Genomic DNA, 13,950 nt, shown 5'->3' on the forward strand with positions numbered 1-13,950 from the left:
CACAATCTTGGCCACCTCGAATTCTACCCCTTCAGGGGTGAGAACAGGGACCGGAGGTTTCCTCGAGGGAGCCAAGGACGGGGAGCAGCGTTTAAGGAGGGAGGCATGAAACACGTGAGCCCTAATGTACCCGCCACTCAGTCCCTGCCTACTTGCAACGGCCCGTCCTAGGCGACGGCGTACAACTGGGCGACGGTCCCTACGCTCAATAAGTGCACGACAGACAAACAGACAAGGGTACACAGAAGCTAAGGGAAATGGGGCAGTTGACCACGGCAACACCGTGAGCAACAAGAGTAGTGAACGAGCCGAGTCAAACCAGGAGTGTACGAGGTACCAATCGCAGAGCAGGAGCGTAGTCCGTAAAGCCAGGGTCAAAATGAAGCAAGGTCAATAATAATAGCAGGAGCAGCAGAGCCAGGAAACAGGAAAGAACCTCAGGCAAAGGAGGAGCAGGAAATGCAGGTATAAATAGACAGAGGGCGGGAGCTAGCTCCATCTGGCCAGGCTGTGATAGGCTCTCCCACTCCTCAGCCTCCCAGCCTGACTGGTAGAAGATCGTGTCACTCTCTCAGACTTAGGAGCAGACTGATTACCCACGGGCGTCGACACAGAAGCTGTGTCTGGCAGATCCTTTACAGTACCCCCCCTTTTAAGAGGGGCCACTGGACCCTTTCTAAGTGGACCTGGCTTATTGGGGAAGCGAAGATGGAACTTCCTGAGCAATAACCCAGCGTGAACATCCCGGGCGGGTACCCAAGTCCTCTCCTCAGGCCCGTATCCTCTCCAATGGACCAGGTACTGGAGAGAGCCTTGGACCATCCTGCTGTCCACAATCTTGGCCACCTCGAATTCTACCCCTTCAGGGGTGAGAACAGGGACCGGAGGTTTCCTCGAGGGAGCCAAGGACGGGGAGCAGCGTTTAAGGAGGGAGGCATGAAACACGTTAGCCCTAATCTACCCGCCACTCAGTCCCTGCCTACTTGCAACGGCCCGTCCTAGGCGACGGCGTACAACTGGGCGACGGTCCCTACGCTCAATAAGTGCACGACAGACAAACAGACAAGGGTACACAGAAGCTAAGGGAAATGGGGCAGTTGACCACGGCAACACCGTGAGCAACAAGAGTAGTGAACGAGCCGAGTCAAACCAGGAGTGTACGAGGTACCAATCGCAGAGCAGGAGCGTAGTCCGTAAAGCCAGGGTCAAAATGAAGCAAGGTCAATAATAATAGCAGGAGCAGCAGAGCCAGGAAACAGGAAAGAACCTCAGGCAAAGGAGGAGCAGGAAATGCAGGTATAAATAGACAGAGGGCGGGAGCTAGCTCCGTCTGGCCAGGCTGTGATAGGCTCTCCCACTCCTCAGCCTCCCAGCCTGACTGGTAGAAGATCGTGTCACTCTCTCAGACTTAGGAGCAGACTGATTACCCACGGGCGTCGACACAGAATCTGTGTCTGGCAGATCCTTTACAGTACCCCCCCTTTTAAGAGGGGCCACTGGACCCTTTCTAAGTGGACCTGGCTTATTGGGGAAGCGAAGATGGAACTTCCTGAGCAATAACCCAGCGTGAACATCCCGGGCGGGTACCCAAGTCCTCTCCTCAGGCCCGTATCCTCTCCAATGGACCAGGTACTGGAGAGAGCCTTGGACCATCCTGCTGTCCACAATCTTGGCCACCTCGAATTCTACCCCTTCAGGGGTGAGAACAGGGACCGGAGGTTTCCTCGAGGGAGCCAAGGACGGGGAGCAGCGTTTAAGGAGGGAGGCATGAAACACGTGAGCCCTAATGTACCCGCCACTCAGTCCCTGCCTACTTGCAACGGCCCGTCCTAGGCGACGGCGTACAACTGGGCGACGGTCCCTACGCTCAATAAGTGCACGACAGACAAACAGACAAGTGTACACAGAAGCTAAGGGAAATGGGGCAGTTGACCACAGCAACACCGTGAGCAACGAGTAGTGAACGAGCCGAGTCAAACCAGGAGTGTACGAGGTACCAATCGCAGAGCAGGAGCATAGTCAGTAAAGCCAGGGTCAAAATGAAACAAGGTCAATTGACTGATTACCCACGGGCATCGACACAGAAGCTGTGTCTGGCAGATCCTTTACAATGGAGACTCCAGACAAAATGGCCGCTGCACATAATGGATTAATTTAAACATTATTTTAATCACTTTCACACACAGCGCAGGAAAAAAGTGAAGGGGATGCAGAGCAGCAAACAGTCCGGAATTTGCCGAAACTGTCCAGAACTTAAAGAGACAGTCCTTAAATTACTGTCCCAGGACATGTCCCGGCAACTGCCACATTTAATTGGATCTGCGTACTCAGGAGGCAAATACAATTTAGTATTATGGCAGAACGGGAAACTTTCTGCTCCGCCATTCACTCCTCCTGAAGCAGAATCTCTGACCAGAGCATCAACAATGTTCTAGCTGGGGTTCCCGGCGCTCCAGGAGGAGCCCCTGACTTTACTGTACATATATGGAGAGTGACGTCATCAGGGGTTCCCAATATGTGCGGAATCCGCTCATAGTGGTAGCCTCTGGCTTCACTGTCCATACAAGGGGCTCCTCCTGGAGCAAACAAAAGGTATCATCCAACACTTGATGAAGAAATCTCAGGAATTTATTGTATAAACATTAAGAATCCACCCTGCACATAAAGACAAAGGACCAGTACTTAATGAGGCGTTTGAAGCACACGGATGTGCATCCGTGTGCCGTGTGTGATTTTAACGCACCCATTGACTTCAATGGGCGATAGGTGCGTGAAAAATGCAACAATATAGGACATGCAGTGAGTTTTACGCAACGGACACGCTGCGTGAAAACTCCTGCATGTGTGAACGGTCCCATTGAAATCAATGAGTCCATGTGCTTCACGTGATTTTCCTTATTCACACGAACGTGTGCGTTTTGCGCGCGTAAAAAATGCAGCGTTTTCTTGAATTGCAGTTCCGTTTGACATCCGTGTACGGTGCGCATCTGCGTTTTTTACGCGCATATGTCATTCGTATGTCACTTGTTTTTTACGTCAGCAAAAAAAAAACTGAAGGTGTTTTTATTTTCCTCATCATTTCTTTATGAACTGTTGCGTGAATCACGGACAGCACAAGGATGTGCGTCCGTGTGCTGTCTGTGATTTTCACGCACCCATTGACTTCAATGGGTGCATAATGCGCAAAAAACTCACAAGTATAGGACATACAGTGTGTTTCACGCAGCGGACATACTCTGTGTGAAAAACACTGAATGTCTGAATGGCCCCATTGAATTGCATAGGTGGGTGTGACGTCCGTTGTTTTAACGTGCGTAACACAGACGTGAAATAAGCTCGTGTGAATAAGGCCTAAGTGTTATCATGCCTGATGAAGAGACCTCTGTAGTCTGGAAAGCTTGCTATTTGTCATCATCTTTTTGATTAGCCATTATAAAGTATCAACTACTACACTGTACAAAAAAATGTTTTTTAATGTTTTTTAAAATGTACCAGATTGCAATTGCAAATTACTTGATGTGTGCCAAATTTATGATGTTTTTTTTTTTCCGCACACTTTATGGCTGCACCATTCTGATCCATTTTGCTGCGTTGTGCATCATCTTTACCAACTTGTACAATCACGCATCTTCTTTTACTACTGATACAACTTCCAGACTGCATACATTGTGCAGTACTGCTTAGGCTTCGTTCACATCTGCGGCGGGGTTCCGTATGTGGGTTTCGTCAGACCTTCCCGTCAGGGGAACCCACAAATGGAAACCATAGCTTTCCTTTAGCATTACCATTGATTTTATTGGTAATGCTTCCATTGCTAATGGTTTCTGTTTGTCTCCGCTCCACAAGGTTTCTGTTTTTTTGGCAGAATCAATAGCGGAGTCGACCCTGACGCAGATGTAAATTAAGCCTTAGCTTTAAATTTTACTTAACCCCTTCCCGCACCTTGGCGTAAATGCACGTCCAGGTGAGCAGTAACTTCGCGCACCTTGGCGTGCAGTTACGTCCGCGCTTTAACAGTTAACCGCCGCGCGGCGCTACACCGCAGCGGCCGTTAACTGTGCAGGGTGTCAGCCCTGCTCTCCCTGTTGCCGATCAGCGGCCTGTCGCCGCTGAAATCGGCAATTAACCCCTTCGATGCGGTGGTCGATTGCGATCACCACATCGAAGAGGTTTACAGCGGATCGGCAGCCCCCCACATGTATTTGCGGGGGCTGGCGATCCTTCTCACGGCAACCAGAGGCCAGACAATGACCTCCGGGTTGCCATGTACGGAAGCCTCGGAGGAACAGCCTCCGGCCGGTCCTCCGATGCTTCCTGTCAGTGTGACGGTTACGTCACAATGACAGTTAGAACACATTACACTACGTGTGTAGTGTAATGTGTTCCAGCAGCGATCAAAGCTGCAAGTCTAAGTGTCTCCTAGTGGGACAAGTAAAAAAAGTAAAAAAAAGATAATAAAAATGTTTTTAAAAGTGTCAAAATAAAAGTTAGAAGTGACATAAACAAAGAATACTTTTTTTCCTATAATAAGCCTTTTATTATAGGAAAAAAATGAACACGTTAAAAAAAGTACACATATTTGGTATCACCGCGTTCGTAACGACCCCAACTATAAAACTGTAATATTATTTTTCCCGCACGGTGAACACCGCGAAATAAATAAACGAACAACAGTACCCAAATCACAATTTTTTGGTTACCAACCTTCCCAAAATATACAATAAAAATTGATCAAAAAGTCACATGTACGCCAAAATTGTACCGATATAAACTACATCCCGTCCAGCAAAAAACAAGCCCTTACACCGCTTTTTTGACTGAAAAATAAAAAAGTTATCGCTCTCAGAATATGGTGACACACAAAATTATTTATTTTATAAATAAGTGATTTTATTGCACAAACGCTGCAAAACATAAAAAACCTATATACATATAGTATCGCCGTAATCGTATCAACCCGCAGAATAAAGTAAAATGGTCATTTATAGCCCAGGGTGAAGGCCATAAAAAAACCGAATAAAAAACATTGTCAGAATTGATGGTCACCTTGCTTGCCAAAAAATGGAATAAAACGTGATTCAAAAAATTCTGGTACCCCAAAGTGGTGCCAATGAAAACCTACAGATTGTCCCGCAAAGAATAAACTCTCACACAGCTCCGGTGGAGAAAAAATAAAAAAAGTTCTGGCTCCCAGAATATGGCGATGCAAAATGTGCAGTGTCCAAAAGCGGATAAGATCGTGCGCCATTTATCAGTGCGACACTGGCCACATATCTGCGGATTATTATTTATTTACTGCATTATTATACCCTCTTATTATACCCTGATGTACCCCGCACAGATTACATATGCCCCCACATTATAAACTGAAACACCAGTAAAACCCGAAACAGAACAACTACCAAGCTACATCTGCGCCCCAAAAGCCAAATGGCGTCCCTCCCTTCTGAGGCCTGCAGCGTGCCTAAACACCAATTTACGTCCACAGATATGGCATCGCCATACCCGGGCGAACCGGTTAATATTTTATGAGGTATTTGTCTTCAGTGGCACAAACTGGGCATAACATGTAGTGCACTAAAATGGCATATGAGTGGAAAATTTTAATTTTCACTCCGCACCATGCGCTGCGCATTAACCCCTTCGCGCACCACGACATAGCATGTCGTAGTGTGGGGGGGGGTGATGTATGGAGCGACTCACGTGAAAAATAAAGAATTTAAAACTGCAAAATTGCTGTTTGTTTGGTCACCTTGGCTCTACCTAAAAATGTAATAAAAAGTGCTCAAAAAGTTGTAGGTACCAAAAAATGGTACCGATAAAAACAACCGCTCGTCCCTCAATAAATAAGCCCTCTTACCGCTCTACAGACTGAAAAATAAAAAAGTTGTGGCTCTTGGAACGCAGGGAGGAAAAAACTAAAAAGGAAAATAAAAAAAATGGATCAGTCCAGAAAGGGTTAATTACTTTCTAATGAAAAACCATTTATGACCACACGTGGGGTATTGCCGTACTCGGGAGAAATTGCTTTACAAATGTTGGGCGGCTTTTTCCCCCTTTATCCTTTGTGAAATTGAAAAAATGCAACATTTTAGTGGAAGAAATGTTGATATTCATTTTCACGGCCTAATTCTAATAAATCCTGCAAAAGACTTGTGGGGTCTAAATGCCCACTATATCACTAAATAGATTCTTTAAGTGGTGTAATTTCCACTTTTGGGGGGTTTCCACTGTTTTGGCCTCTCAGGGGCTTTGCAAATGCGACATGGCACCCAAAAACCATTTCAGCTAAATTTGAGCTCCAAAAGCCAAATAGCGCTCCTTCCCTTCTAAGCCTTGCTGTGGGTCCAAACAGCAGTTTATTACCACATATGGCATATTTCCGTAATCGGGAGAAATTGTTTTACAAATGTTGGGGTGCTTTTTCTCCTTTATTCCTTGTAAAAATTAAAAATGGCTAACTTTTTTCAGAAAAAAAGTTGATTTTTACCTTTACAGAATAATTCCAATGAATTCAGCAAAACAACCGTGGGGTCAAAATGCTAACTTTACCCCTAGAAAAATTCCTTGATAAGTGTAGTTTCCAAAATGGGGTCACTTTCCGGGGGTTTCCAGTATTTTGTTCCCTCCAGTGCATTTCAAACGCGACACGGCACTGAAAACTATTCCAGCAAAATCAGAATTTCAAAATCCAAATGGTGCTCCTTCCCTTCTGAGTCCTGCTGTGGGTCCAAACAGCAGTTTATTACCACATATGGGGTATTGCTATAATCAGGAGAAATTGCTTTACATATGTGGGGGTGTTTTTTCTCTTTTATTCCTTGAAAAAATTTAAAATTTCTATGTTGCTTCAGAAAAAAAGTAGATTTTCATCTTCACAAACTAATTCAAATAAATTTTTCAAAAAATCTGTGGGTTCAAAATGCTAACTATACCCCTAGATAAATTCCCTGAGGGGTGTAGTTTCCAAAATTAGGTCACTTTTGGGGGTCTTTATTGTTTTGGCCCCACAAGACCTCTTCAAACCTGACATGGTACCTAAAATATATGCTAAAAAAAAGGAGGCCCCAAAATCCACTAGGTGCTCCCTTGCTTCTGAGGCCTGTATTTCAGTAAATTAGCGTACTAGGGCCACATGTGGGGTATTTATAAAAACTGCAGAATCTGGGCAATAAACAATAAGTTACATTTCTCGGGTAAAACTTTCTTTGGTATAGAAAAAAATGTATTACAAATGAATTTTGTAAAAAAAAAAATGAAATTTGTAACTTTCACATCTACTTTGCTTTAATTCCTGTGAAACGCCTAAAGAGTTAATACACTTTCTGAATGCTGTTTTGAATACTTTGAGGGGTGCAGTTTTCAAAATGGGGTGATTTATGGGGACTTTCTAATATATAAGGCCCTCAAAGCCACTTCAGAACTGAACTGGTCCTTGTAAAAATCGCCTTTTGAAATTTTCTTGAAAATATGAGAAATCACTGCTAAAGTTCTAAGTCTTGTAACGTCCTAGAAAAATAAAAGAATGTTCAAAAAACGATGCCAAACTAAAGTAGACATATGGGATACGTGAACTAGTAACTATTTTGTGTGGTATTACTATCTGTTTTACAAGCAGATACATTTAAATTTAGAAAAATGCAAATTTTTGCAAAGTTTCTCCAAATCTTGGTGTTTTTTACAAATAAATATTGAATTTATCAACCAAATTTTTTCACTAACATAAAGTACAACATGTCACGAGAAAACAATCTCAGAATCGCTTGGATAGGTAAAAGCATTCCGGAGTTATTACCACATAAAGTGACACATGTCAGATTTGAAAAATTAAGGGGTTAAAAGTACAATTTCATTTGTCAGTAGATTGGTTGAATGACTGTTATCAATTAATTGTATATATATATTTGTATATTTTTTTTCTAGATTGATGAAATTGAAGCTCTGTCTTCTATCTATGGGGATGACTGGTGTGTAATAGATGAAGCTGCAAGAATATTTTGTATAAAAATTTCCAACTCTTTGGATCATCCAGAGTGGACACTTTGTTTACAGGTAGTCAGGTTTTGTTGTTATTCTGCTTCAATAGAATCTGTCACCAGGTATCAAATGTGGTATACATGGTCTTAGGATGAATGCACGCTTTGCAGAATTTGGTGCCAGAAGTCTGCATTAAAACTCAGGTAAACACAGGTATATCTGCAGGTAAAATCCGCACCTAATAGTGCGTTTTTTCAAATGCGTTTTTAGGTGTGGTTTTTACATTTTGATGCAGAAGTATTTGCGGTTTTATGCTACAGATTTTGGTGCGTTTTTTCTTAACTAGTTAGATACAATTGACATGCTGCGGATTTTAAATTACGCCCCCGCAGGTAAATTTTCTTGCAGAATAAATCCACAACGTGTATATGAGGTTGCTTGAAGTCTCATTTATTTTGCTGGTACTGTATTACGCTGCGAATTTGCGGCATGAAAATATGCGCGGCAAATCTGCACGTAATACGCATCGTGTTGCATTTGGCCTTACAGATGTGATGTATGGTAATCTTCTGTTATACCCCTCTTAGGCTCAGTTCACATCTCGTTTTGTGCACAGGATTGTAGTATACATTGAAAAAGTTACAAAACGTATGCATTTGCAAAATACGCTTACTTTTTTTGTGGCATACTTGTTTATACGTTTGTGTCCGTTCTTCTAAGAACATCTATATTTTTTGTTCTTGAGCCAAATCAGTAAAGATTGCACTATCGATTCTGTCAAAACGACGCAACCCTGTCACAACGCTGACAGACGGACACCGTTAGCTGGGTTTCCGTCACCATTGAGTTCAATGGTGAGGGAAATGGAAGCTGAGGTTTCCGTTTGCCTTTCCACTAAGGGGTTAACCCGACGGAAACCTCAGACGGAACCCCTCAGCGGAAACGAATGCTGATGTGAACACACCCTATGTGAAAATATATATAAAAGAAGTAGGGAGTGGATGCAGTGTTTTCTGGTGTCTGTAATGAGGGGTTAAACCGGGGGAGGCACTGTATTGTCTCATAATCTGGGTAATTTCCCATATATGGTGACAAAAACCATATACGTTTTACGTATCAAATGTAGGGTTTAAGGTTACATATGTCACCCATACGTTGACTTAAGTACAAATAAAAACTTATACGTGTGGCATACATTTTTGGAAAAGTACTGAAAAGCGTAGTGGACTACGCTTTTCAGTACTTTGAAAAAAAAAAAGGATGGGACGTAAGCACACAAAATGTATTAACAATTACACTATTAGGGCGTCCGTCATGTCCATAGAAATCAATGTACAAGTTGTGGTACACGTTTTGACACTGTTTTTTCATGTCAAAATGTGCACGTCAGACGTGCAGTAAAAATGAGATGTGAACTGAGCCTTAAATGTGATATCATGTTTTTGTGCTAGGTAATACTACCTCCAGAATATCCTGCTGCAGCACCTCCCCTCTATCAACTAAAGTAAGTTTTGCTACGTTATAATTACCTCTTGCTTAGAATTTTTCATATGCAAATTTGATGTATTGTCGGACAGGTTTGTACAATTGCAGTGAACAAATGCAATAAAAATGTCTCATACACAAATCTCTCAACCATTCTGTTTTACGCAAGACTGTTTGATGTTTCACATTTTTATTGAAACCACTGTCCAGAGACTTGCTGGAGGAGAAAATATTTTAACCTTTTTGCTGCCAGGTTTTTCAGGACAATTTTCACACTTAAAGAGGCTCTGTCACCAGATTTTGCAGCCCCTATCTGCTATTGCAGCAGATCGGCGCTGCAATGTAGATTACAGTAACATTTTTATTTTTAAAAAACGAGCATTTTTGGCCAAGTTATGACCATTTTCGTATTTATGCAAATGAGGCTTGCAAAAGTACAACTGGGCGTGTTGAAAAGTAAAAGTACAACTGGGCGTGTATTATGTGTGTACATCGGGGCGTGTTTACTACTTTTACTAGCGGGGCGTTGTGTATAGAAGTATCATCCACTTCTCTTCAGAACGCCCAGCTTCTGGCAGTGCAGACACAGCTGTGTTCTCCAGAGATCACGCTGTGACGTCACTTCCCCAGGTCCTGCATCGTGTCGGCACCAGAGGCTACAGATGATTCTGCAGCTGCATCAGCGTTTGCAGGTAAGTCGATGTAGCTACTTACCTGCAAATGCTGATGCTGCTGCAGAATCAACTGTAGCCTCTGGTGCCGACACGATGCAGGACCTGTGAGTGACGTCACAGATCTGCACTGCCAGAAGCTGGGCGTTCTGAAGAGAAGTGGATGATACTTCTCATCAGAACGGCCAGCTAGTAAAAGTAGTAAACACGCCCCGATGTACGCACATAATACACGCCCAGTTGTACTTTTACTTTTCAACACGCCCAGTTGTACTTTTGCAAGCCTCATTTGCATAAATACGAAAATGGTCATAACTTGGCCAAAAATGCTCGTTTTTTAAAAATAAAAACGTTACTGTAATCTACATTGCAGCGCCGATCTGCTGCAATAGCAGATAGGGGCTGCAAAATCTGGTGACAGAGCCTCTTTAATCGTAATCATATTAAGCCACTATAAGTCTACGTTTTCTGAAAGTAGATCATTGACACTCATGAGTGACTTCATGCAACTTTGTATCAAACCGTAATATTTTGATTATGAAGATTATGAATATTTGTGGCTAAAAGTCTGACCAAAACTGAGGCTTAGATGCTCCTAAGGCTGGGTTCACACGACCTATTTTCAGGCGTAAACGAAGCATATTATGCCTCGATTTACGCCTGAAAAGACGGCTCCAATACGTCGGCAAACATCTGCCCATTCATTTCAATGGGTTTGCCGATGTATTGTGCCGACGACCTGTCATTTTACGCGTCGTTGTCAAACGACGACGCGTAAAATAACAGCCTCGTCAAAGAAGTGCAGGACACTTCTTGAGACGTAATTTGAGCCGTTTTTCATTGATTCCAATGAAGAACAGCTCCAAATTCCGGCCGTAATTGACGCCTCGCAAAACGTGAGTACGAGCAATTACGTCTGAAATTACGGAGCTGTTTTCTCCTGAAAACAGCTCCGTAATTTCAGACGTAAATGCAGTTATCATGTGCACATACCCTAAAAATAAAAGTTGAAGATGTGCAAACTTCACACAGGCCCCTCATGCCTATGTCAGCATACACGTCTCATTACAAAATCATCAGAACTGAACAGGCCAATATTTTTTGTGATCCAGATGCCAATAAACATTTCAGTCATGGAGTTGACAAATGGTCTGATTAGGCGCAGGGGGTGATTTAATCAGCCACTGCACAACTTCTCATGCCGTTAGTACATAAAAAGACCTCATAGGTGTGACAATGAGAGAGAACATATCCCCTCTGATTGATAATGGCTGGGGTTAATAACATGAACTTAATTTCATATATCACACACTTAGGGTATGTTAACACGGTTAACAAAATACGGCTGAAAATATGGAGCTGTTTTCAAGGGAAAACAGCTCCTGATTTTCAGGCGTTTTTTAGTTAACTAGCGGTTTTCGTGGCCGTTTTTGGAGCTGTTTTTCTATTGAGTCAATGAAAAATGAGGCGTAAAATAACGCCCCGACCAAACAGAACGCCATATTTCCCATGGAAATCAATGGGCAGATGTTTGTAAGCAATCTGCTTCCGAGTTTTCAGACATTTTTCGGGACGTTTACTGCCCGAAAAACGGCTGAAAATAGGTACTGTGAACATACACTTCTGGTCACTGGAAGGCTCTACAGGGGAAGATGAAAGTTTGAGTGTGATCTTTCTACCTGCTGTTACTCCCCTACACGGACACGCAGCCAAAGAAGTAAAATTTTTAATCCTTCTCCCCGATCATAAGCAAGTTCTGCACCACCAATATTGCAGCATTGTTCCTGGTATAATTTTAAAGCTAAAATTCTAAGCCACCATAGGTGGGACCTGGACCTATCAGGCATTTATGGCTTAAGCTGTCAAGTGCTATAAACACTTAAGATAGGAATAACCATTTCAGGGGAACCTGCCAGCAAGATCATTCTTCCCCAACTGCAGTCAGCATGACTTAGTGAAAGGTCTGACGGTTATATTGAACAATTTGTATTTTAGAGCAAACATAGTTATAACACTGGGTCATGACTCGCTAAGTTTGACAGGTCTCTCTCTTTTAACAAATGGTAAGACCACGTCCCAGTGTTAAAGCTATGGTGTCTCTAAAACGTGGCCGAACTTTAGAGCTAAACCTAGGTCATTATGATCGTAGGACCCACGGTTAGGGCAGCATGATATTGCTGACAGGTTCAATTGGTTTTCCCTTGAGTTTATGCCATATTAATGTAGGGAAAATTACATGTTTACATTACTTTATGTATTACGGATGTTCCCCCCCACAGTGCTCCATGGCTTCGGGGTGAAGATCGTTTGACAATATCAAATAATCTGGAGGAAATTTACCTGTGAGTATTGCTAATTTTACATTTGAGGTTCCCTTCCTAAAGCAAAGTTAATAGGTTGGCATCCATGTGACTCTTGTGATGCTGGATTGTTGGACTTTTCAGGCATGTATAGACAGGAGTGTGGAGCAATTCTGGATAAAAATCCAGCATTCTGCTGTTCTGTTTTACGATGGTACAATTACGCAGGTTTGAGACTTTTACTTTTGTCATTGTTGGACCAGCATATTTCCAGGTCAACATGACTTCATAGCGTCCCTGGTAAGCTACTATGCACGCCTCTGCATTCACTGAACCACATTGCGCATGTTCAATAATAATATCAAATGCAACACTGTTTGCAACTAAGCTATCTATTGCTTTCAGCAAGGGATATTGTATATAGAAAGAAAGCATTCTAAGATTAAATATGAAAATAAAAATGATGGTAATGAATAAATTATATTAATTCAATGCTACGAGTAACATGAAACCAGGGTTGCCAACTTCCTTTATGTTTTTTTTCCTGGACAACTCGGCCAAAAAAGACAGACAAAAATTTGATGGACAAATTAGAAAACAGAAGCTGAATGATAGATTTATTTGAAGATTTTTATGATGCATAAGTAATATATGTCAATAAGTCAAATGCTAACATGAACACATTAGAAAACAAAAACTGCACGATAGATTTATTTGTAGATTCTTAAGATGTATAAGTAATATATGTCAATAGGTCAAATACTAATATGAACACATTAACACTTTCTCTGAAGTGTAAAATACTATATGTGCAAACGGTGCAGTTGTACTGGGCCCAGTAGGTAAGGGGCCCACTGCCAATGTAAATGCAGATAGCAGCTTACAATTGTCTTTTCGACTGCATGTAAGGCCTAAGCTAATGATTTTCATAGCTCACAATTACTGGTGGATTGTGAGAAAACATAAGGGGATACTCTATAATGAGCTGTTAGGGACAAAGGGGCACATACACTGTTCTTGAATGGGCTCCTCTGCTTTCTGTGTCACCCTTGACTTTACCAACTAAGTAATTTGTATTAAAGGGGTGGTCCCATCTTATAAAGTGATGGCATATCGCTAAAACATGCCATTACTTTATGATCGGTGAGGTTTGACCTCTAGGACCCCCATCAATCCTTAAAATTAAGGGACTGCAACCCTGTGTAGTGATAAATTAAAAGGGGACGCAGCGTGTAATAAGTGCTGCTGCCCCTTGATTCTAAGAATCGGTGGGTGTCACAGAGGTCAGAAGCCCACCGATCATAAAATGATGATCTACCCTAGAAATATGCCATAGCTAGAATATGGGAATAATCCTCTAAAGGTTTTGTCTGAATTCTAAAAAATATAACGTACATGTACGTGGCAGCTGTCATGGGGAAGTATGGAATCTCACTGAGCTCGATCCATACTTAGTGGGTGACGGCTGTATAATACAGCCGACACCTCACTGCAATGGACGGAATCAAAGATCACTT

The 13,950-nt window shown here is 42.5% G+C and overlaps 1 protein-coding gene across 2 annotated transcripts in view; it reads left to right on the forward strand.

Moving 5' to 3' along the window:
• The window catches only part of IMPACT (impact RWD domain protein), a 59,633-nt gene that overhangs the window by 30,298 nt on the left and 15,385 nt on the right, over window positions 1-13,950 (forward strand). The window contains exons 2-4 of one of the 2 annotated variants that reach the window (XM_075828349.1): window positions 7,924-8,052; window positions 9,429-9,481; window positions 12,413-12,475. In XM_075828349.1, the coding sequence (XP_075684464.1) occupies window positions 7,924-8,052; window positions 9,429-9,481; window positions 12,413-12,475 (245 nt within the window). The remainder of the gene's footprint in view (window positions 1-7,923; window positions 8,053-9,428; window positions 9,482-12,412; window positions 12,476-13,950) is intronic. The other variant, XM_075828350.1, reaches the window with a different exon arrangement.

This window comes from Rhinoderma darwinii, chromosome 5 (assembly GCF_050947455.1).
Source record: "Rhinoderma darwinii isolate aRhiDar2 chromosome 5, aRhiDar2.hap1, whole genome shotgun sequence".
NCBI lineage: Eukaryota > Metazoa > Chordata > Amphibia > Anura > Rhinodermatidae > Rhinoderma > Rhinoderma darwinii.